The 20,904-nt window shown below is 43.6% G+C and overlaps 1 protein-coding gene across 6 annotated transcripts in view; it reads left to right on the forward strand.

The window, feature by feature from the left end:
• Positions 1-20,904, forward strand: part of UBE4B (ubiquitination factor E4B) — a 153,032-nt gene that overhangs the window by 100,378 nt on the left and 31,750 nt on the right. For 5 of the 6 annotated variants that reach the window (XM_030805159.1, XM_030805163.1, XM_030805158.1 and 2 more), the window contains 9 exons: positions 428-484; positions 1,554-1,670; positions 1,769-1,867; positions 3,424-3,537; positions 6,008-6,206; positions 8,017-8,155; positions 15,895-15,994; positions 17,909-18,036; positions 20,553-20,651. In XM_030805159.1, coding sequence (XP_030661019.1) covers positions 428-484; positions 1,554-1,670; positions 1,769-1,867; positions 3,424-3,537; positions 6,008-6,206; positions 8,017-8,155; positions 15,895-15,994; positions 17,909-18,036; positions 20,553-20,651 — 1,052 coding nt within the window. The remainder of the gene's footprint in view (positions 1-427; positions 485-1,553; positions 1,671-1,768; positions 1,868-3,423; positions 3,538-6,007; positions 6,207-8,016; positions 8,156-15,894; positions 15,995-17,908; positions 18,037-20,552; positions 20,652-20,904) is intronic. The other variant, XM_030805160.1, reaches the window with a different exon arrangement.

Consider the following 20,904-nt stretch of genomic DNA (forward strand, 5'->3'; position numbering starts at 1 on the left):
GATAGCTTATTAAATTGTAATTATTTATAGTCATGTTTAACACTGGCGAGAGGAGCCATCTAAAGTTTATGAAATAAATCTTTTTGACATGGAAAGATATGAAGTGGAAAAACTTTTTTTTGTAAAAAACATATATAGATAGATACAGTACACAAAAATATATCTGGAAAACTGTTGCTGAAAATATCAATAGAGGTTATTTTTGAGGGTAAAGCTTGAGTAATTTTTAGTTTCATTTTATATTTCTGTTTTATTTCAAGTTTTTCACATTGCATGTGTTTTAGTTTATTAATCAGAAAAAGTAGTAAAGCTGCTGCCATTTCAGAGGGAATGCATTTATAGCAGCAGTTAAAACTGTTTCTTTATGCTACAAATGACAGTCAGTTTCAGATGAAATGCATTTAAATGACTCCGATCTTATTTCTAGGCACTAGGTGAGCTCTGTGAAACCAAGTTTGGGAAGACACACCCCGTGTGCAATTTGGTAAGCACTCACCTGATGGGCTTGCACGTTTTCAGTGAATGTATCGTAACCCAGAAGGCATTCCTCCAGTGAGATGACCTGGAAACGTCTCTTGAAGGACATTTAGGTGTAGGCGGAGGTAACGTGTCTGGGAGGCTCTCAACTGTTACATTTTTGTTAGACACGTTATATCCTGCATTACAGTTGTCATTTCTATGATTTTTTTTCCCTTTTTTTTCTAAGAATCTCGCTCTATCACCGAGGCTGGATGGAGTGCAGTGGTGCGATCTTGGCACACTGCAGCCTCTGCCTCCTGGGTTCAAGTGAGTCTCGTGCCTCAGCCTCCCAAGTAGCTGGGAATACAGGCATGCATTACCATGTGAGGCTAATTTTTTTGTATTTTTAGTAGAGATGGAGTTTTACCATGTTGGCCAGGCTGGTCTCGAACTACTGACCTTAGGTGATCCACCTGCATCGGCCTCCCAAAGCGTTGGGTTACAGGTGTGAGCCACCGCACCGGGCCTGTTTTTTTTTCCTTGACAAGTATTGTACAACTAAACTAACAAGAGCTATGGAAAAGTTATTCGAGTCCTTTGGTGGTATAAGAAGAGTTCATTTGAACTTCATCAAATAGTATCCTGAAACTTAAAAATTCTTTTTTTTTTTTTTTTTTTTTTTTTTTTGAGACAGAGTCTCACTCTGTCACCCAGGCTGGAGTGCAGTGGCGCAATCTCAGCTCACTGCAACCTCTGCCTCCTGGGTTCAAGCAATTCTCTTGCCTCAGCCTCCCCAGTAGCTGGGATTACAGGCACACACCACCATGCCCTGCTAATTTTTGTATTTTTAGTAGAGACAGGGTTTCTCCATGTTGGCCAGGTTGTCTCGGACTCCTGACCTCGGGTGACCCACCTCCACCCACACTGGCCTCCCAAAGTGCTGGGATTACAGGTGTGAGCCACCATGCCTGGCTGAAACATAAAAGTTTTAATAATATCTTGTGAAAATATAGAGGAGCTGGAGGGTTTTCATTACATTTTTACCTCACCGGCCTGTTCAGCGGCTTGACTGGCCTCTTCCATCTTCTGCCTAGGTTGCTTCTTTGCCGTTGTGGTTGCCGAAATCCTTAAGTCCTGGCTGTGGGCGGGAGCTGCAGAGACTCTCTTACTTGGGGGCTTTCTTTAGCTTCTCAGTCTTTGCAGAAGACGATGTAAGTATAGTGGCTACTTGCACTTTGCTGCCCTTTTATTGAGATTCTTTCCCAAATGTGCATTATATGTTGATTGCATTTTTTCCTTCTCTTTCCAGGTTAAAGTGGTTGAAAAATACTTCTCAGGGCCTGCCATTACCCTGGAAAACACTCGTGTGGTTAGCCAATCATTGCAGCATTACTTAGAGCTCGGAAGGGTAAGTGTTCAGAAAACAAATCCAGAGGAAGTATCAAAGATGAGCTCCAGATACAGAGCTTTTATTTTGTAGACTGGACTATGCCCAGTAGACAAACGGCTAACAAGCCAATTCGATCTTACATAAAAAAGATAAACTATAAGTAAGTAACCTGTGTCTTGAATAACAGGTTGTAACAACCACAGTATGCTGCCTTATTGTATGTAGCATCACTGGGAACTGGTCCTAACCTTAGTGGCCCAGCTCCTCCTCCAGCTGGCCCTTAGGCATTTACACTGTGAGGGTGAGCAAGAGTTGTTAGTTTGCACACACCCTCACTGACTTGCTTATCCCAAATGCGGATTAATATGTCTTCAATTCTCAAACTTAAAGGCAGAGAAGGGCCAGGTGTGATGGCTCACGCCTGTAATCCCAACACTTTGGGAGGCCAAGGGGGGTGGATCACCTGAGGTCAGGAGTTTGAGACCAGCCTGGCCAACATGACGAAACCCCGTCTCTACTAAAAATGCAAAAATTAGCCAGGCATGGCAGTGCGTGCCTGTAATCTCAGCTACCCAGCTACTCGGGAGGCTGAGGCACAAGGATCACTTGAACCCAGGAGGTGGAGGTTGCAGTGAGCCAAGATCACGCCACTGCACATCAGCCTGGGCGACAGAGCAAGACTCCATCTCAAAAAAAGAAACAGGCAAAGAAGTCACAGGCTTGGGTAACTAAGGTAATTTTGATCATGGGAAGGAAGTAACAAAGCCTATTTTATTAAAACTGTAACTGTTGGCTGGGCACGTTGGCTATTGCCTGTAATCCCAACACTTTGGGAGGCTGAGATGGGTGGATCATGAGGTCAGGAAGTCAAGACTGTCCTGGCCAACATGGTGAAACCTCGTCACTACTAAAAATACAAAAATTGGCCAAGGTGGGTGGATCACGAGGTCAGCAGTTTGAGACCAGCCTGACCAACATGGTGAAACCCCATCTCTACTAAAATACAAAAAAAAATTAGCTGGGCTTGGTGGAGGGCACCTGTAATCCCAGCTACTTGGGAGGCTGAGGCAGGAGAATTGCTTGAAACCAGAAGGCGGAGGTAGCACTGAGCCGAGATGCACCACTGCACTCTAGCCTGGGCAATAAGAGTAAAACTCCGTCTCAAAAAAAACAAAAATGCAAAAATTAGCTGGGCGTGGCGGTGTGTGCCTGTAATCCCAACTACTCGGGAGGCTGAGGCAGGAGAATCACTTGAACCTGGGAGGCACAGGTTGCAGTGAGCCAAGATTGCACCACTGCACTCCAGCCTGGCAACAGAGCTAGACTCTGTCTCAAAAAAAAAAAAAGAAACTGTAACTGCCTACCTCCCCCACTCCATATTCTGCTTTCATGCTGATTACTTTGACATAGTTGGATATGGATATTTCTTATATTCTTTCACTCAGACTCTTCTGAAATGAGTAGAAGTGGGAGAGGAGAGAACGTGGGAAGTAGGCTAGCTGTTCGTGAAGTCAAAAAGGAATCGTGTGCAAAATAGTTTTAATTTGTTTCTTCTTTTTAAAAATACATTTCAGCAAGAGCTTTTTAAGATTCTGCATAGTATTTTGTTAAATGGTGAAACCCGTGAGGCTGCTCTCAGTTACATGGCGGCTGTCGTCAATGCCAATATGAAGAAAGCACAGATGCAGGTAGGATTCCTACAGACTGCTTTTCGCTGTTCATCAAATTCATTCATCTGACCCAGATTTAGTCAGTACCTACCAGGCACTGTTCTAGGAATGGGGGTACAGTATTGAACAAGGTAGACGAGCCTCCTGCTTTTGTGGAGCCCATGTTCCACAGGATAAACAAGTAGACATATAAATACATGATTTTAGACAGTCGTATAATCAATGAAGAAAGTAGAGCAAAGGAAATGACATGAGAAGAACTGTAGGTACCAGAAGGAAGGTCTGAAGGTGATTTTTGACTGGGTGGCAGGAAAGGCCTCCCTGAGGAGGTGACATTTGTTTCATAGGAAGGAGCCAGCCATTGTAGTGGCTAAGAAAAGAGCTGTCCAAGGAGGAAACAAAGCAGCTTTGGTACAAGTCCAGCACGCAGGCTTTTGTGGCTGGAGAAGAGTGAACAGGAGGGAATGGCGGGTCCTGGAGTTAGTGGATAGGCAGGGCGCATCGGGTTAGGTTTATGTGATCAGAACTGTCACGGGAGGGTTTTCAGCAGGGAAACCACAAAAGCTGCCATGTAGATGGACCAAAGCGGAAGGGGGCAGCCAGGAACAGACCCAAGGAGGCAGCTGCAAGGGTGTGAGTGCTTCCGTCCAGGTGAGACAGGGCAGTGGCTGTGGCTGCTTTGCCAGAGGAGAAAAGGGTATCCTTCCTTGATTAGTAATAAATAATGAATGAATGATGTGACGTGTATACTCAGAAGCAAAAAACATGTAGAGAGAAGAGCACAGATCTTGTGATTTCTGATCATGGTTCCATCGTTTACTAACTGCGGGACCTTAGACAGTTACTCCTCTGTGCCTCCATTTCCTCATCTGCTAAGTGAGGGTACTACTAGTACTGGGTTTATTATATATAAAGCTGTTAGAATGGTGCCTGGTACACAGTGATCACTCAACCAATATTAACTATCATTCTTATCATTGTTGTATTATTATTTTTTTGTAACAGAGGTAATCAAGTTACATTGTTACATTGTTAATGCAGGAGCATGCTGACGCTATCACCTAGAGAAACAATGTCACATGATAACAAGTGGAGCTACTTGTTTTGATGCTCTTGAGGGAAATGAAGAGGAGAAAGAGGCCGGGCATGGTGGCTCACGCCTGTAATCTCAGCAGTTTGGGAGGCTGAGGTGGGAGGATCGCTTGAGCCCAGGCATTTGAGACCAGCCCTGGCAACATAATGAGACCCCATCTCTACAAAATATACAAAAATTATCTGGGCATGGTGGCTGGTGCATGCCTATAGTTTCAGCTACTCGGGAGGCTGAGGCGAGAGGATCACTTGAGCCAGGGAGGTCGAGACCAGCCTGGGCAACAGGGAGACCCCGTCTCTACAAAAAAGATAAAAAATTAGCCAGTGTAGTGGCATACACCTGTAGACCCAGTTATTCAGGAGGCTGAAGTGGGAGGCTTGCTTAAGCCTAGGAGGTTGAGGCTACAGTGAGGTATGTTTGCACCACTGCACTACAGCCTGGGCAACAGAGTAAAACCCTGTCTCAAAAAAAAAAAGAAAGAAAGAAAGAAAGAAATGTTTATTGTGTTTCTACTTACTAATTTTGAGGCTCAGGCAAATCACTTCAGGGTCTCTGAGTCTTTATTTCCTCCTGTATAAAATGTTAACAGCAGTATTACTGACCTGTAAGAATTATTGTGATGGTTCAGTAAAAGAATGTATAAAGTGGCCGGGCATGGTGGCTCATGCCTGTAATCCCAGAACTTTGGGAGGCCGAGACAGGCGGATCACCTGAGGTCAGGAGTTTGAGACCAGCCTGGCTAATATGGTGAAACCCCGTCTCTACTAAAAATACAAAAAATTAGCCGGGCATGGTGGCGGGTGCCTGTAATCCCAGCTACACGGGGGGCTGAGGCAAGAGAATCGCTTGAACCCAAGAGGCGGAGGTTGTAGCGAGCAAGGATCGCGCCACTGTGTTCTAGCCTGGGCAACAAGAGTGGAACTCCGTCTCAAAAAAAAGAAAAGAAAAGAATGTATAAAATGCCTCATATAAATAATAATTATATGATAGGTGGTATTCAACAAGTAGCACCTGCTAATATAGAATTAATGGAATGACGGTGGTGAGATATATGTCTTCTCATTGACTTTAGGATACAGTTATGTTTGAAAGTTCAGTCTGCTTTCTTATAAAGTTTGCCAAAATTTCTATTCATGTTATTTTAAATACTTTTTCTTGGCTGGGCACAGTGGCTCACACCTGTAATCCCAGCACTTTGGGAGATCAAGATGGGCAGATCACTTTAGGTCCCAGCTACTTGGGAGGCTAAGGTGGGAGGATTGCTTGAGCCTGGGAGGTGGAGGTTGCAGCCGAGATCACCGCCCTTCACTCTAGCCTGGGCAACAGAGTGAGACCCCATCTCAAAAAAAATTTTTTTTAATGTTTAAAAATACTTTTTCTTTTCATCTTTCACAGACAGATGATAGATTGGTGTCTACAGATGGATTTATGCTGAATTTCCTTTGGGTACTGCAGCAGCTAAGTACAAAAATCAAGTTAGAAACAGTTGATCCCACGTATATTTTTCACCCAAGATGTCGGATTACTCTTCCAAATGATGAGACGCGTGTGAATGCAACGATGGAAGATGTGAACGACTGGCTGACTGAACTCTGTGAGTACTGTGTTCATGACTCGGTCATTAAAACACTGCCCTCTTGTCTGCGTGCTAGTAATTCCTCACAGATTGTTACCACCTCACCATAAAATGAACTTATGAGATAGGGAAGCATGATAAAAATTAATACAGTAGGCCTGGCGTGGTGGCTCTTACCTATAATCCCAACATTTTGGGAGGCCAAGGCAGGCGGATCACAAGGTGAGGAGTTTGAGACCAGCCTGACCAACATGGTCTCTACTAAAAATACAAATTTTAGCTGGGCATGGTGGCGCGTGCCTGTAATCCCAGCACTTTGGGAGGCTGAGGCGGGCAGATCACGAGGTCCAGAGTTCATGACCAGCCTGACCACCATGGTGAAACCCCGTCTCTACTAAAAATACAAAAATTAGCGGGTGTGGTGGCACGCACCTGTAATCCCAGCTACTCAGGAGGCTGAGGTAGGAGAATCGCTTGAACCCAGGAGGTGGACGTTGCAGTGAGCCGCGATCACGCCACTGCACTCCAGCCTGGGCAACAGAGTGAGACTCTGTCTCAAAAAAAAGATACAAATGGAAAAAAAATTCAACTTATCAAAATATATCTATAAACAAGCCAAAACCAAAGTGATAAAATAGAATGTAGTAGATGACATTTAATCAATTTATTTAACCTATCTAAAGTGAATTCTGGTGATTCATAGCAAAAATTATAATACTGTTGTTCTCAATAATTCTACTTTTCAGGATATATTCCCAAAGTTGGAGGAAAAAGGAATAATTTTGTTTACATAAATCCTCCCAGTAGTACTATTATTTATAATAGAAAAAAATTAGAAAAAAGAAATATGCAGGGAAACGGCTCTGGAATCAGTAGTTTATTAACATAATTTAATACCATTTCGATATTTAAATATTTCTGTATTGTGTTGAAAAATGGAGATTTTATACAATACATCGGTAAGGAACATCACCAAAGATTGTTGATGGGCTGGGAATAGTGGCTCACATCCATAATCCCAGCACTTTTGGAGGCTGAGGTGGGAGGACAGCTTGAGCCCAGGAGTTCCAAGACCAGCCTGGGCAAAATAGGGAAACCCCATCTCCACAAAGAAAAAAATTAGCCCAGCATGGTGGCATATGCCTGTGTTCCCAGCCACCCAGGAGACTGAGGCAGGAGGATTGCCTGAGCCCAGGAAATCGAGGCTGCAGTGACCTGTGATCTTAGCACTGCACTGCAGCCTAGGTGACAGAGTAAGACCCTCTCTCAAAAATAAAGATTGTGATGGACATCTATATACACATTTAAACGAGGTACAATACCTGGTCCTTGAATGGAGCTAACAGGAATTCTCTTCTTCAAGTAGCATTGTTTAAGTTTACAATTGCAAAAGTATCCTTAAACTTCTGGCTGGGCATGGTGGCTCACACCTGTAATCCCAGCACTTTGGGAGGCCAAGGAGGGTAGATTGCCTGAGGTCAGGAGTTCAAGACCAGCCTGACCAACATGGTGAAACCTCGTCTCTCCTAAAAATGCAAAAGTAGCCAGGTGTGGTGGCACATGCCTGTAATCCCAGCTACTAGGGAGGCTGAGGCAGGAGAATCACTTGAACCTGGGAGGCGGAATTTGCAGTAAGCCAAGATCGTGCCATTGCACTTCTGCCTGGGTGACAAGAGCAAAACTCTATCTCAAATAAATAAATAAATAAATAAAAAGTATCTTTAAACTTCATAAAAATTCAAATGTAATTTTCTCTTCTGAATTGAGCTTTTTCTCTGATTGAGACATGTAATAGATTTTATTTAGGGAATGATGTTATTTTTCCTAGATGGCGATCAGCCTCCATTTTCTGAGCCGAAATTCCCTACGGAGTGCTTCTTTCTCACCCTGCATGCTCACCACCTCTCTATTCTGCCTAGTTGCCGTCGCTATATCCGCAGACTCCGGGCTATCCGGGAGCTCAATAGGTATGTGCCATGATACCGTGTCCTGGGATTGCCTGAGTTACCACTTTTTCTCAGGGGCAAGCAATTCCATTGTGAACAGTAGTTTTGAATGTTGGGGGAGGTATGTACATTATATAGTGTTCTGTCTGCCTCCACCACCACATCCATGTCGCTTAGTTGTCCACAGTTCTTTACCTGGTGAAGTGATCCAAACCTTGATTTCTGAGAGTTCTGAACCCTGGGTATTTCACTCTGATTATGGTTACTACAGACTTCCATTAACTTTTCCCACTGGGCATACATTACCAGGAGGCACTTCAAACTTTAAAAGTTTAAAGGATCCCCTGGGTTTCAGACATACCCCTTCTTCCCTGGACTATGAAAAAGTAACCATGGTTTCCCTTGATAACCAAGATCATTTACTCCTGCCTACATGTAATTCTCTTCTTGGCTTGTTCTGTGGCATGAGGAGTCCCAAATGGCCAGAGAGCAGCCTCAAATTTCCAATTCATTAGCACCATCGTTGTGTTTCTTACTCTAAGCATTTTTTCCTGTGTACTAACACCAACAAACAGAAGTCACAGGAACACAGAAGCAAATATTTTTGAGCAGGTTATCTGCAATAATAATGATGCCACTTCTGCTTTTTGGTCAAGAACCTGCGTAGTCTGGCTATGAGAGAAACTGAATCATATTTATATCTCTGTGTCTACCTTGCTTAAATCACTTACTAATTCTTTTTTTTTTTCTTTTTTTTTTTTTTGAGACGGAGTCTCGCCCTGTTGCCCAGGCTGGAGTGCAGTGGTACGATCTCAGTTTACTGCAACCTCTGCCTCCCAGGTTCAAGCGATTCTCCTGCTTCAGCCTCCTGAGTAGCTGGTATTACAGATGTGCACCATCACGCCCGGCCAATTTTTTTTTTTTTTTTTTTTTTTTTTGACTGAGTCTCGCTCTGTAGTCCAGGCTGGAGTCCAATGGCATGATCTTGGCTCACTGCAACCTCTGCCACCTGGGTTCAAGCAATTCTCCCGTCTCAGCCTCCTGCGTAGCTGGGACTACAGGCACCCGCCACCACACCCAGCTAATTTTTTGTATTTTTAGTAGAGATGGGATTTCACCATGTTAACCAGAATGGTCTTGATCTCCTGACCTCGTGATCCGCCCGCCTCGGCCTCCCAAAGTGCTGGGATTACAGGTGTGAGCCCCCGCACCCGGCCCAATTTTTTGTATTTTTTGAAGAGATGGGGTTTCTCCACGTTGGTCAGATTGGTCTCAAATTCCTGACCTCAGGTGATCCGACCGCCTCCGCCTCCCAAAGTGCTGAGATTACAGGTGTGAGCCACCATGCTTGGCCTAAAAATCACTTACTAATTCTAATAGTTACTCTGCAGATTCATTATGATTTACTTTCTACACATAATCATGTGTATAAATGATGACAATTTTATTTCTTGTACTTTTTTTTCTTGCCTTAGTGCCCAGGCTGTAATTTTAAGTACAGTGTTGAATAGAAATAACCTCAGAATTTCCGTCTGGTTTCAGTTGGTGGAGGAAAGCTTTCTATGTATCCTCAGTTACCAGATTAAGAAAATTTCCTTTTATTTCAGTAGTTAATTCCCTTAGCACTAGTTGAATTTTATTAGATACTTTTGCCATATCCATTGAGGAGACTAGACTTTTTTCTCCTCTATTCTGTTAATGTGGTTGAATTATATCAGTTGGTTTTCTGTTATTAAACCAGTCTTTCACTCCTGGAGTAAACTTAACTTTTATATTAATGTTTCTATATCTAATTGGATATACAATTTGCTAATATTCTGTTTAGGATTTTTGCATCTGTTCAAAAGAAAGCCTGACCTGTAATTTTCATTTCTTGTTAAGTGCATCTCAAATTTTGGTATCAAGGTTATGCTGCCTTATAGAAGAGACTGGGGGCTGGGCACAGTGGCTTAGGCCTGTAATCCCAACACTTTGGGAGGCCAAGGCAGACAGATCACCTAAGGTCAGGAGTTGGATGCTAGCCTGGCCAATATCGTGAAAACCCGTCTCTACCAAAAATACAAAAATTAGCTGGGCATGGTTGGCACACACCTGTAATCCCAGCTACTTGGGAGGCTGTAGCAGGAGAATCGCTTGAACCAGGGAGGCGGAGGTTGTAGTGAGCCAAGACCGAGCCACTGCACTCCAGCTTGACAAGAGAGTGAGACTCCGTCTCAACAAAAGAAAAAAAAAAAGAAAGAACTGGAGAATATTCTCCTGTTTTTTATGTTCCCTGGAAGGGTTTATTGTATAAGAATTATGTTGTTTCTTCCTTAAATGTCAGAAAAAATTCAGTGGTGAAGTTGTCAGGGCTTAAGAGTTTTCTGTGTGGGGATGTTTTAAATAATGGATTTAAGTCAATTAACATATATAAGACTATTTAGATTTTCATTACATCATGTGTCAGTTTTTCTAAAGTTTGAAAATGTTTTGGCATGAAGTTGTTCATAATATCCTTTATCATTTTAATGTCTGTAGGATCCTTATTATTTCTGCTTTTATTTATTTATTTTAGTTTTTGAGAGGAGTTTCACTCTTGTTTCCCAGGCTTGTTGCCCAGGCAGGAGTGCAATGGCGCAATCTTGACTCACCTCAACCTCTGCCTCCTGGGTTCAAGCGATTCTCCTGCCTCAGCCTCCTGAGTAGCTGGGATTACAGGCATGCGCCACCACGCCCAGCTAATTTTGTATTTTTAGTAGAGACAGGGTTTCTCCATGTTGGTCAGGCTGGTCTCGAACTCCTGACCTCAGGTGATTCACCTGCCTAGGCCTTGCTGGGATTACAGGCGTGAGCCACTGCACCCGGCCCATTTTAATTGGCTTTCTTCTGCCTCTTGAGATGGATATTTAGATCATCCTTTCTAACCCTTTCGCTTATGTATGTACTTAAGACTATTTTGTTTCCCTCTTAGTGTGGCCTTAGCTGCATCCCTCATTTTTGGTATATCATATCTTATTACTCAGTTCAAAATGTTTTCTAATTTTTGTTTGTTCTTATATAACCTGTGGGTTATTTCAAAATATATTATTTAAATTCTAGGTTCTTAGGGTATTTGTCTATGTATCTTTTGTTAATTGATTTCTAGCTAAATTCCATCATGGTAAGAAAATATATTTTATGTGATTTGTGTCTTTTGAAGTTTATTGAAATTTACTTTATAGCCTTTTACATTAGTAGACTTGAAAAGACTGCTATCTGTGTTGTTTTTACAGTGTTCCACATATATTATTTAGGTCAAGTTTGTTAATTTTCTGTTCAAGTTTTCCTTACATCTAATGATTTTATCAGCTTATAATATCAATTACTGAGAGAAGCTTATAAAAAATTCAAATTATGATTGTGGATTTATCTGTTTCTTTATCCTCCGATGGATTACCTTCTGGGATACCGTCACTCCCACTGGCTTTAGAGGGTCCATTTCAATGGAACCATCTAGAACCTTTGCTCCCGGCTTGCAGCACATAGCCTTTATTGTGCTTTCCAGAGACATTTATGTTCACCTCATCTGTGTATTTTTCAATGCTGTGATTTAAGAAGTATCTTCTAGGACATAGTTGGGGTGTGTATATGCGTATTGGAAAGAGGATTATCTGAGCAAATCTCATAAGGTAAATCCACCTTAATTTTCCAAGCTCTTTAAGTTTTGAATCATTTCCTCTGAATTAGATCAAAGAATATTTGGCAACTCAGCTTTATTCAGTATAGGTCACTGTCAATTCAAAGTTTCGGTCAACTAGTTGGTTGCACAATATAAACCTCTCCCAACTCAGAATAATACTGAATTCAGGGTCTCTGGTAGGTATAATCACGTCAGTGATTTTAGCCCTACATAGAAGTATATCAGCATTTTCTTCTCTTGCTGATCAAGCATCCTCAGAATCCATTCCCATACATAATCCTACATAACCGTCATGTTTCTGCAGTACATATGTGGTAGGTAGAATAATGGCATCTCAAAGGTGCCCACATCCTGGTCTCAGAACCTGTGAATATGTTATCTAACTTGATTAAAGGGACTTTGCAGTTGTGATATCAGGTTCATGATCTTGAGGTGGGGAGATTATCCTGGATTATGTGGGTAGGTCCAGTGTCATTGCAAAGGTCTTCATAAGAGGGAATCAGAAGGGTCAGAGGAAGAGAAGGAATGTAATGGGGAAGCAGAGATTGGAGTGGTTTGGGGTCATGAGCCAATCCGGTAACCTCTGGAAGCTGGAAAAGGCGAGGAAACTTGTTCTCCCCTAGAGCCTCCAGAAGGAACCATCCCTGCTAACCCCTTTTAGACTTCCAGAACTCTAAGACTATAATTGTGTGGTTTGGAGCCACTGAGGTTGTGGTAACTTGTTACAGCAGCAATAGAAAACTAGCATAACACATTAGCAAATCTTGCCATTTTTTTTCTTCAAATATGTGCTTCTCTTGCATCTAATTTTGTAATAAGGCCGTAAGGACAGTCCTTGATCTGACTGTAGCTGTGGTTCTGGAAGCAAAGAGGGATGATGGGATAGAACCTAGGGGAAAATAGCATTACCCTGCAAGGTGACTACCTCCAATGAGGTCATTATAGAAACTGCTTCTGCTAGCAAGCAAGGCTCAGGGAATTTAGAGATTTAGGTACTTGGAGTCAGCTGTTTCTCCCCAACTCCTCCATTTGAACTCTTTGGGTCCCAGTCTTTGCCTTAACTTTCAGGTAAGAGGTCCAGTAAAGTTATTAATTTCTTCTGTACTGTAATTTGTAGAAGTGGAGCTGCTCCTTTCCTTTACAACAGCCTTAGAAACTCTTGATTCATTCACATTTCCTGGAGATGAGAATTTAAAATCTGAAGCCTGTCATTTTTTTTTTCTATAAGCTCCGCAACATAGTTAGAGGTAGCCACTCCACATTCTCATTCCAGATCACCAGGGATCATTTATATAGCTGTTTTTCTACTCAGAGCCTTGGGCTACCAGTGTTCCATCCTCAAATACTAATTGTATCTTCACCATCCAGCCCAATCAAAGAACTGATCCCAGAGCCCCATTTTTTTCATGAAGGCCTATTACCTATAAACTCTTGTAATACCAGTAACCATATAGGTCATTATCTTAGTTTCCTATGACTGCAGCAACAAATTACCACAACTTTAGTCACTTAAAACAATACATATTACAGTTCTGAAGGTCAGGAGTCCTAAAATCGGCCCAGCAAAGTGGCTCACGCCTGTAATCCCAACACTTTGGGAGGCCGAGGTGGGCAGATCACATGAGGTCAGGAGTTCAAGACCAGCCTGGCCAACATGGTGAAACCTCGTCTCTACTAAAAATACAAAAATTAGCCGGGCATGGTAGCGCATGCATGTAGTCCCAGCTACTCAAGAGGCTGAGGCAGGAGAATCGCTTGAACCCGGGAGATGGAGGTTGCAGTGAGCTGAGCTTGTGCCACTGCACTCCAGCCTGGGAGACAGAGCGAGACCCTGTCTCAAAAAAAGAAGATCAAGGTTGCATTCCCTCTGGAGGCTCTAGGGGAGAATCTCCTTTGCCTTTTCCATCTTCTAAAAGCTGCCTACGTTCCTCTGATCATCATCACCCCCCACCCCACCCCGCCTTACTGTATTTTCAAAGCCAGCAACATAGTATCTTTAGATCTCCTTCGCTTGCCTGGTGTATCCCAGCACTTTGGGAGACTGAGGTGGGTGGATCACTTGAAGCCAGGAGTTTGAGACCCTCCTGGCCAACATGGTGAAACCCTTTTCTACCAAAAAATACAAAAATTAGCCAGGCATGGTAACGCAACCCTGTAGTCACCACTACTCAGGAGGCTGAAATACGAGAATTACTTGAACCCAGGAGGTAGAGGTTGCAATGAGCTGAGATCGTGCCACTGCACTCCAGGGCAACAGAGTGAGAGACCCTGTCTCAAAAAAGCAAAAAACAAGGCCAGGCACGTGGCTCACGCCTGTAATCCCATCACTTTGGGAGGCCAAGGCAGGCGGATCATTTGAGGTCAGAAGTTTGAGATCAGCCTGGCCAACATGTTGAAACCCCATCTCTACTAAAAATATAAAAGTTAGCCAGGCCTGGTGGCAGGTGCCTATAATCCTAGCTACTTGGGAGGCTGTGGCAGGAGAATCGCCTGAACCCGGGAGGCAGAGGTTGCAGTGAGCCAGAGGATGCCACTTTACTCCAGCCTGGGCAATAGAGCGAGACTCAGTCTAAAAAAAAAAAGACAACAAGAAGATCTTCTCTCTCTGACCTTTGCTTCCATTGTCCCATTGTCACATCTCCTTCTCTGTCTCTGAGTCCTTTTTTCTCTTAGAAGGACCTTTGTGATTACATTGGGCCTTCCCAAATCATCCAAGATACTCTTCCCATCTCAAAGCCCATACCCTTAATCACATCTACAATGTCCCTTTCGCCATGGGAGATCACATGTTCACAGGTTCCCTCGAAGGATTCGGATGTGACAACTTTGGAGGAGCCATTCTTTTGTCTGCCATACTCATGTTTCAGTTATAGACAAAAGAATCCAGTTCTTCTGGGATAAGCAGAAAGGGGAACTAGTTGGGTTATTGAATCATTGGAATGGCTGTAATAGAGGTTCCCAGAGCTATACTTTGAACAAGGAAGCTGCTTCGGAGGTCAGCCTGACAGCACAGCCTCTGCCACAGCTTCAGCCAAAACCCCTCTACCACTGTACTTCCAGAAGGATCATGCAATCAAGCAATCACTTCACAGTACTCACCCTGCCTTCAGTGAGGGTTCATCTCGGTGGAAACTAGGTCTTACAGAAATGCTGGCAGGAGGGGAGTCTAGGAAATCCAGCTTTTGGAGATGTAGCAACCTCTAGTATTACACACAACATCATGATAGAAAGGGGTTGAAACAGTGTTAAGTGAGTCGATCTTCAAAATATGCATCCTATTAGGTGATGGGGAAGCCTTTACTGCAGAGACAGATGGTGTTTGAGCAGACACCTGAGGGGAGTGAAGGAGCAAAGCCAGAGATAACCTCAGAGAAGAGCACTCCAAGCAGAGGGAACAGTTGTAAAGGACGATGCTGTTAGTAAAATAGCCTTTTGTTTTGGGTAATTGAATAGGCAAAGTAACCTTGAATTTTCATGAGAGACTTCTTTTTTTCCCTCCCAGAAAAATAAGGGAACAAAGGTACTTTCTTGCAACAAAAAAGATGATTATTTTCACCAAATCTATAGCGCCATCCATTCGAAGACACATCATTGTTTTAGGAACCAATAAAAAAGAAAAATATGGCCGGACGCGGTGCCTCATGCCTGTAATCCCAGCACTTTGGGAGGCTGGGGCAGGCGAACCACAAGGTCAGGAGTTTGAGACCAGCCTGCCCAACATAGTGAAACCTCGTCTCTACTAAAAATACAAAAAATTAGCTGGGCATGGTGGTGAGCACCTGTAATCCCAGCTACTTGGGAGGTTGAGGCAGGAGAATCGCTTGAACCCAGGAGGCGGAGGTTGCAGTGATCTGAGATTGCACCACTGCACTCCAGCCTGGTGACAGAGCGAGACTCTGTCTCAAAAAAAAAAAAAGAAAGAAAGAAAAATGCTGCCAATTAAACTGTGACTTGCCGCTGGTTGTAAGATATACTCTGATTTTAAAGATGTTACAATGAGAAAACAAAAAACTGCGTGTGAGAGTCAGTGAAATGGGCAAGATGAATGGGTAAGATGGATCCGGCTGTTTTCTTTCATTTGACTGTTAGTCTTTGATTTCAGAACTGTAGAAGATTTGAAAAATAATGAAAGCCAATGGAAAGATTCCCCACTGGCAACTAGACACCGCGAAATGCTGAAGCGCTGTAAAACTCAGCTTAAGGTTTGTATAGTTAAGTGGAATAATTATAGACCAGCCTCATAATGGTAATTTTCCCAACAGAATATATGCCTTGAGTGAGCAGTTTAGTGACCTTACTTTTTCTCCATTATTCTTTTCCCTTCTGATAAAATAGTATATGTTAAAACTTGTCGATACCTGACTTATATCTGTATATAATGGTTTCAGTCTCAGGACAGAATATGGGTAGATATGCTTCTGCTGTGACTATGAATTCTTAATGGGTTTTATGATCCTCAGTTTAACATCACCTCCCTTGGCCGGGCGCAGTGGCTCACGCCTGTAATCCCCGCACTTTGGGAGTCCTAGGCGGGCAGATCACGAGGTCAGGAGATGGAGACCATCCTGGCTAACACGAAACCCCATCTCTACTAAAAATACAAAAAAAAATTAGCCAGGCGTGGTGGCGGGCGCCTGTAGTCCCAGCTACTCGGGAGGCTAAGGCAGGAGAATGGCATGAACCCGGGAGGCAGAGCTTGCAGTGAGCCGAGATCGTGCCACTGCACTCCACCCTGGGCGACAAAGCGAGACTCTGTCTCAAAAAAAAAAAAAACCAACAACAAAAATCACCTCCCCTTCCCTGCCTTTTGCAGGGCTCTCCTCACCTGCTGTCTCCCACCCCCTCGCCCCAACACTCATCCAGTATATCTAGCCATGCATTTCCATGATATTTGACAAAGAGCATCTGTGGTAGTGGAAAGATCTCTTTCCTTTGCCCCTCATTCTTTCTAATTGAAAATGATTCATCACACAAAACCTAACTATAGATGGGTATATTCTTGCTGGTGAAACATAGCTAAAAACATATGCCAGCTGATATTGTACAAATAAAGCATAGATAGCAAATTTATGCATTTTTCTTCTATTCATGTTCCAGTTAAAAACCTGAATGTTAGCTGGTCATGCATTCTGTTGAACAGTAGGATAATATGTGGAAAGTTTACCTGACATAGCTTTCTAGTACCAGTTAAGATTTCAGTTTTATTTACTAATAGACTAGACTTCTTCAAGATGCACAATTAACCAGGGGCCCTTATCTGGGGTCTGTGGACCCCCCTAAGCAGTCCACAGATGTGTTTCAAGGGGATCTATAAACTGCTTAAATGGCCAGGCATGGTGGCTCACACCTGTAATCCCAGCACTTTGGGAGGCTGAGGCGGGCAGATCACCTGAGGTCAGGAGTTTGAGACCAGCCTGGCCAACATGGTGAAACCCCGTCTCTACTAAAAATACAAAAATTAACCGAGTGTGGTGGCACATGACTGTAATCCCTGCTATTCGGGAGACTGAGGCAGGAGAATTGCTTGAGCCTGGCAGGCAGAGGTTCCAGTGAGCCGAGATCGTGCCACTGCACTTCAGCCTGGGCAACAGAGCAAGACTCTGTCTCTAAATAAATAAATAAGAAACAAAAAAACTGCTTACATGTATACATCAGTGTGTGCATGCATGTGTGTGTAATTCTGTCAACAGGCCTCTAGGTAGGAATTCCATCCTTAGTGGACAGCATTTTGCCTGAGGGCAGCTTGTAAGAGGCGGTGCTGGAATTCAAACACTGGTTGTTTGGCTTTTTCCCACTAACCACCCTGACACCCAAAGGGCCTCCCTGTCGCCACTCTCTCCTCATCAGGTTATTTACTTGTGACCATTGGAACTCAACATTTTGAGCTTTAACTGTGTGCTAGACCTGGTGGTACTCCGTGGTTTGCTTGCCACGCCTTTTTTTCTCAGGAAAAAGATCTTGAGACACAACCAGCATCTTATAGCTAGTTAAGAGATGAAGCTCTAGAAGCTCTGGAACCCAAATTTCCCATCTCCTGGCCCCAGTCCCTGCCCAGTCCCCCTGTAGGGACTTAGCTACTGACTGATCTTTGGGTGGGGGCATCCCTGCTTCCACAGAAACTGGTACGGTGCAAGGCCTGTGCTGATGCTGGCCTACTTGACGAGAGCTTCCTGAGAAGATGTCTGAATTTTTATGGCCTTCTCATTCAGCTGCTGCTCCGCATCCTGGACCCCGCATATCCCGAGTGAGTGTGCTTCTTCCTGTTTCCCTCGTCCCTCCTTGGCTGGGCTATGTTGTCTTTATTGTCCTTCAAAGTTGATAACTAAAACCAAAACCCTTTCTTTATCAAGAATTCACTTCTCTGCAAGGCGCAGTGGTGCACGCCTGTAATCCCAACACTTTGGGGGAGGCTGAGGCAGATGGATAACTTGAGATCAGGAGTTCAAGACCAGCCTGGCCAACATGGCAAAACCGTGTCTCTACTAAAAATACAAAAATTAGCCGGGCTTGGTGGCAGATGCCTGTAGTCACAGCTACTCAGGAGGCTGAGGCATAAGCATCGTTTGAACCCGGGAGGTGGAGGTTGCAGTGAGCCGAGATTGTGCTACTGCACTCCAGCCTGGGTGACAAAGCGAGACTCTGTCCCCACCCAAAAAAAGAGAGAATTCACTTCTCAGTTTCCAGATTGCGTTTATATAGATTATGTAGTTATATTGATAGGTGTTTTCCCTGTAATTAGTTACAATAATAGGCGAATGTCAACACCTGTTACTTTAATTTTGACAAGTTTTCTTTAAAATTTGCTATAAAGTCTTTGATTGATAGAGAAATCTGTAAATTGGAAGCCAGAAGCTGGAGATAATATTAGGCCCTCCTAAGCACTGGGTCCAGGAATACCCAGCTAATTCAGAGAGTGAGCTAAGAACATTGTTGATCACTTTGTCATCAACTGGTCATCTCCTCCAGGCAACCATTTTTGTTTTATTTATTATTATTATTATTATTTTACTGTTATGAAGTCTCTGGTTCACTGATGTTGGTGAGATTGGCCCAAGACCCGTGAAGGCGTGGAAAATATTATTTAAAATATGTGTGTAGGCCGGGCGTGGTGGCTCACGCCTATAATCCCAGCACTTTGGGAGGCTGGGGCGGGTGGATCACATGGTCAGGAGATCGAGACCGTCTTTGCTAACATGGTGAAACCCCGTCTCTACTAAAAATACACAAAATTAGCCGGGCGCTGTGGCGGGTGCCTGCAGTCCCAGCTACTCAGGAGGCTGAGGCAGGAGAATGGCGTGAACCTGGGAGGCGGAGCTTGCAGTGAGCCGAGATCATGTCTCTGCACTCCAGCCTGGGCGACGAGCAAGACTCCGTCTCAAAAAAAAGAAAAAAAATGTGTGTAGCCCTGTTGTCTCAGACAGTTTGAGTTGCACAAAATGACCAAATATGACCTTTTTATTTCCTTCCCATTTTACTTATTGCATTAACCTTAACAAGAAATCAAGAAGCCTTGGCACGGTGGCTCACATCTGTAATCCCAGTACTTTAGAAGGCTGAGGCAGGCGGATCACTTGAGGTCAGGAGTTCAAGACCAGCCTGGCCAACATGGCGAAACCCCGTCTCTACTAAAAATACAAAAATTAGCCAGGTGTGGTGGCGGGCGCCTGTAATCCCAGCTACTCAGGAGGCTGAGGCACAAGAATTGCTTGAATCCAGGAGGCAGAGATTGCAGTGAGCCGAGATCACACCACTGCACTCCAGCCTGGGCGACAGGGCAAGACTCCATCTCAAAAAAAAAAGAAAAAAAATATGTGTAGCTCTCTTGTCTCAGACAGTTTGAGCTGCACAAAATGACCAAATATTGACCTTTTTATTTCCTTCCCATTTTACTTACTGCATTAAACTTAACAAGAAATCAAGAAAGCCGGGCGTGGTGGCTCACATCTGTAATCCCAGTACTTTGGGAGGCCAAGGCAGGTGGATCACTTGAGGTCAGGAGTTCGAGACCATCCTAGCCAACGTGGGGAAACCCTATCTCTACTAAAAATACAAAAATTAGCCAGGTGTGGTGGCGGGTGCCTGTAATCCTAGCTACTCGGGAGGCTGAGGCACAAGAATTGCTTGAACCCAGGAGGCAGAGGTTGCAGTGAGCCGAGGTCACGCCACTGTACTCCAGCCTGGGTGGTGACAGGGTGAGACTCTGTCCCAAAAAAAAAAAGAATCAAGAAAAGGGCCGGGTGTGGTGGCTCACACCTGTAATCCCAGCACTTTGGGAGGCCAAGGCGTGTGGATCACTTGAGGTCAAGAGTTCGAGACGAGCCTGGCCAACATGGTGAAACCCTGTCTCTATTGAAAATACAAAAATTAGCCAGGTATGGTGGCGCATGCCTGTAATCTCAGCTATTCGGGAAGCTGAGACATGATAATCAATTGAACCAGGGAGGTGGAGGTTGCAGTGAGCCAAGGCTGCACCACTGCACTCCAGCCTGGGTGACAGAGTGAGACTCCTTCTCAGGGGAGAAAAAAAAGAAATCAAGAAAAGGAAAACATTTCACACATACCCTTGCATATGCACTGTCTTCATTATTCCCTGTTCATTTCTGGTTGTAGTTTCTTTGCCTGTGTATTTATTACATAGTTGTATTACAGAATGAGTGTTTTCCCCAAATGAAATACTTACCTGATGGTAATGTAATACTCCTTGTAGTTTGATGTACCATAATTTCATTTCATAAATTGTGCTTTTTTTCTCTTTGACAGTATAACACTGCCTTTAAATTCAGATGTCCCCAAGGTATTTGCAGCATTGCCTGAGTTTTATGTAGAAGATGTTGCAGAATTTTTATTTTTTATTGTACAGTAAGTGCCTTTAATATCTTACATAGTTCTAATATGTTTTTATGCATAATACTATAATATTCTGAGCTATGTTGCAAACCTCCATTTCATGCCTGAAATTTGATGTAACTGTTTTAACTGAATGCCGCCTAGAGACTGGAAAAAATAAATCCAACTGTGGCACCAGTCCAATTCCAATAATATCTCAAAGACAGAGGCAGGATGAACAGTGCAGATAATGTATTCTGTGAAAATTGAGTTGAATTTCTAATAG

The sequence above is a fragment of the Nomascus leucogenys genome, chromosome 24 (assembly GCF_006542625.1).
Source record: "Nomascus leucogenys isolate Asia chromosome 24, Asia_NLE_v1, whole genome shotgun sequence".
Classification (NCBI taxonomy): Eukaryota; Metazoa; Chordata; class Mammalia; order Primates; family Hylobatidae; genus Nomascus; species Nomascus leucogenys.